The 3,275-nt window shown below is 51.5% G+C and overlaps 1 protein-coding gene across 1 annotated transcript in view; it reads right to left on the bottom strand.

The window, feature by feature from the left end:
• Positions 1–3,275, bottom strand: part of LOC308163963 (protein kinase C-binding protein NELL2-like) — a gene marked incomplete at both ends in the record, with an annotated part of 49,194 nt that overhangs the window by 34,024 nt on the left and 11,895 nt on the right. Inside the window, 3 exons of the mRNA XM_080538132.1 lie at positions 189–291; positions 2,143–2,271; positions 2,915–2,924. Coding sequence (XP_080394258.1) covers positions 189–291; positions 2,143–2,271; positions 2,915–2,924 — 242 coding nt within the window. The remainder of the gene's footprint in view (positions 1–188; positions 292–2,142; positions 2,272–2,914; positions 2,925–3,275) is intronic.

A 3,275-nucleotide genomic window follows, 5' to 3' on the forward strand; every position in this document is an offset into this window, starting at 1 on the left:
AGGTGGAGGAGGAGGAGGAGGAAGAGGAGGAGGAGGAGGTAGAGGAGGAGGAGGAGGAGGAGGTAGGGGTGGAGGAAGAAGAGGAGGAGGTGGAGGAGGAGGAGGAAGAGGAGGAGGAAGAGGAGGAGGAGGAGGAGGAGTAGGAGTAGGAGGAGGAGGATGAGGAGGAGGAGGAGGTGTCTACTCACACTGACACTCCTTGCAGCAGGCTCCCGGCACGTAGGTGGGGGCGGAGTCAGGAGGGCACTGGGGGGCGGGGCAGGAGATGGTCTCACACTGGACCGTACCATTCTGGAGGGGGGGGGGGGGACACAAACACATAACACCACCCTCAGGACCGATCCCAGACCAGGACAGTACCATTCTGGAGGGAGGACACACACACACACACACACACACAACAACACCCTCAGGACCGACGCCAGACCTGGACCGTACCATTCTACGGAGTGGTGGGGGAATCTAACCATAACCCCCCCCCCCACCCCCCCCACCCCCCCCCCCCCCCCCACCCCCAAAGCACACTGGGGGTTCAACGTCATAAAGGGACCGAGTGATTTGATTGGACGAGAGGCATTCCATGAGTGCTGATCAGATTTCCAGAGCGAATTTACGAACGCAGACTCTGGACTGTTCCATTACTAACCAAGGTCTGACCCTGGGCTGGACTGCACCATTCCACAGGAGGGGGCGGGGGGGGGGGGGCAGGACAGCCAGCCTGACATGAGATCAGGAGTCCCTCTAGAGATGATTAAAGTATTGATGCACACACACACACACTCACTCACAGACACACACACACACACACACACACACACACACACACACACACACACACACACAGTATTGATCCCCAGACGAGGTGATGCTCCTCCATCTCATAGCAGCTCAGAGGATCAGGACCCTGCCTGTCAAGACTGGGGCACTCAATCACTCACACTGGAGAGGCCATCTTAAAGGGGAGGTTATAGAGTAGGGATATAGAGTCTCTTAAAGGGGAGGTTATAGAGTAGGGATATAGAGTCTCTTAAAGGGGAGGTTATAGAGTAGGGATATAGAGTCTCTTAAAGGGGAGGTTATAGAGTAGGGATATAGAGGGCCCTATTATGCACTTCATCAATAAGACGAGGCGGTAGATCTAAACTTAAGACGTGGAGGCGTGGTCAAGGCCACTTTGCTATTATGCGTGCTGCAGTGGGCGCCTAAAAGCCGGCGCTAAGCAAAGAAATTAGTCATGGGTGTGTTTTGGGCGTCTTCTCAATCAACCCAATCAGCGTGCCAGGTGCCATTCCCTTTAAGAACCGGCTGCGTTGAGTCATTAGCGCTATGCTATTATGGAAGTCCTGAGAAGGAGGTCAGCGCGCTTCTCTGCCTCTCCCTTCTGAAATAAAGCATTTATACTGTGACCGTAATTGACGTCTTTCCGTGGAGCCACGTGCGTGTTCATGTGTGCCCACATGCATGCGCAAACCGCGGAGGCGCGCTCGTGTTTCAAAACGTGCATGAAGTCTAAACTTAAGAACTTTTCAAACCACTTCTTAGCGATAGGAGCAAAGTCAGATCGCATAATAGCAGGGGCGCCTAGTGCACTTCATTAACATATGAACACTCCCACAATGAGCAATATATGCACGGGAGTTTTACGTCTTATGTGTGGGCGCCTATCGACACCTGCATAATAGCAGTAGCACGTATGAAGCGCATAATAAGGGTGGCGGTAGGTCTTAACCTGGCGGTGCGTCTTAATTAAGACTTAAGACGGCAAGTTAAGAAGTGCATAATAGGGCCCAGAGTCTCTTAAAGGGGAGGTTATACATTAGGGATAGAGAGTATTAGGGATATAGGGGGAGTGGCTGTAACAGAAAGGCCATAAGGTTAACATGGACCTGTCTTAACAGCCAACGTAGTGGTGAATATAATTCCACAACTGGACACTACTTCATTTCCTATCAAGGTTAGAAAGCTTCCGGCTGTTCACCCACCAGAACCCCTGAGTGCAGCTAACCTACCATACAGGTGTGACAGCCCTGGCTCCACCAGCCCCCCCCCCCCCTCCCTACCAGACAGGTGCAGTTCTTGCACCACTGCGTCCAGCCCTCCTCCTCCCTCCCTCCCTCCCCCCCCCCCCCCCCCCTTCCCTACCAGACAGGTACAGTTCTTGCAGCCCTGGCTCCAGCCCTCCTCCTCGCGGTACAGGACCCCCCCCAGGCTGCAGGACCGCTCGCAGTAACACCCGTCCAGCCCCCGCATCCTCTCCTCCGCCTGGGACAGCTGCACACACACACACACACACACACACACACACACACACACACACAGAGACACACACACACACACAGACACACACAGAGAGAGAGAGACACGCACGCACACACACACACACACACACACACACACACACACATACACACACAGAGAGAGACACACACACACACATACCCACAGAGAGAGAGAGAGACACACACACACACACACACACACACAGAGAGAGACACACAAACACAGAGACACACACACACACACGCACACACAGAGAGAGACACACACAGAGACACACGCACACACACACAGAGAGAGACACACACACACACACACACACACACACACACCACCAAAAGAGAGTGTTGTGGATTAATCCGGTTTCTTCTCAGCTGATATTGAATATTGAACACAAGGAGATTGATCAGATTAGCTTGAAGCCTTTTATTAATAAAGTTACATGACAGCAGTCGAGAGTTTGCAAACTCCAGAGCCCCCCCCCCCCCTCCTTCTCTGAGCTCAGCCCTTATATACAAAGTCGACTCCCTTTTGAGGTAACTAATCTTGGCAAACAAATGTGTTGACAGGAAAAGCTAGACTTTGTGCGACACAGAGTTATTGGCAACTATCCACAGGCAGGGGTGCAGATGAGCACCACAATATGACTGAGCATAGAGGAGTTTAGATGGACACAATTGTACACATGTTTTTTAAATATTAATGAATTCAGAAAATATGAGGACGGAAATACCGTTTAGAATATATAGGGCGCGTTCGTAAATTCGTCGATGCGCACACTGGATTCAACGTCGTCATGGATGGAACCAAGTAATTTGATTGGACTAGAGGCAGTCACGTGGACGCTCTGACTCTCTCAGAGCGAATTTACGAACGCGGCCATAGCATATATAGTTCTTCCAATGCAGGACGATTCAGACCTAACTCATTCACAAAGCTGCAACCTTGCATCTAAATAGCAGTAGCAAAGCTGAAACTAATTCCCATCTTTTAAATGG

The sequence above is a fragment of the Nansenia antarctica genome, assembly GCF_963989245.1.
Source record: "Nansenia antarctica genome assembly, chromosome: 8".
Classification (NCBI taxonomy): domain Eukaryota; kingdom Metazoa; phylum Chordata; class Actinopteri; order Argentiniformes; family Microstomatidae; genus Nansenia; species Nansenia antarctica.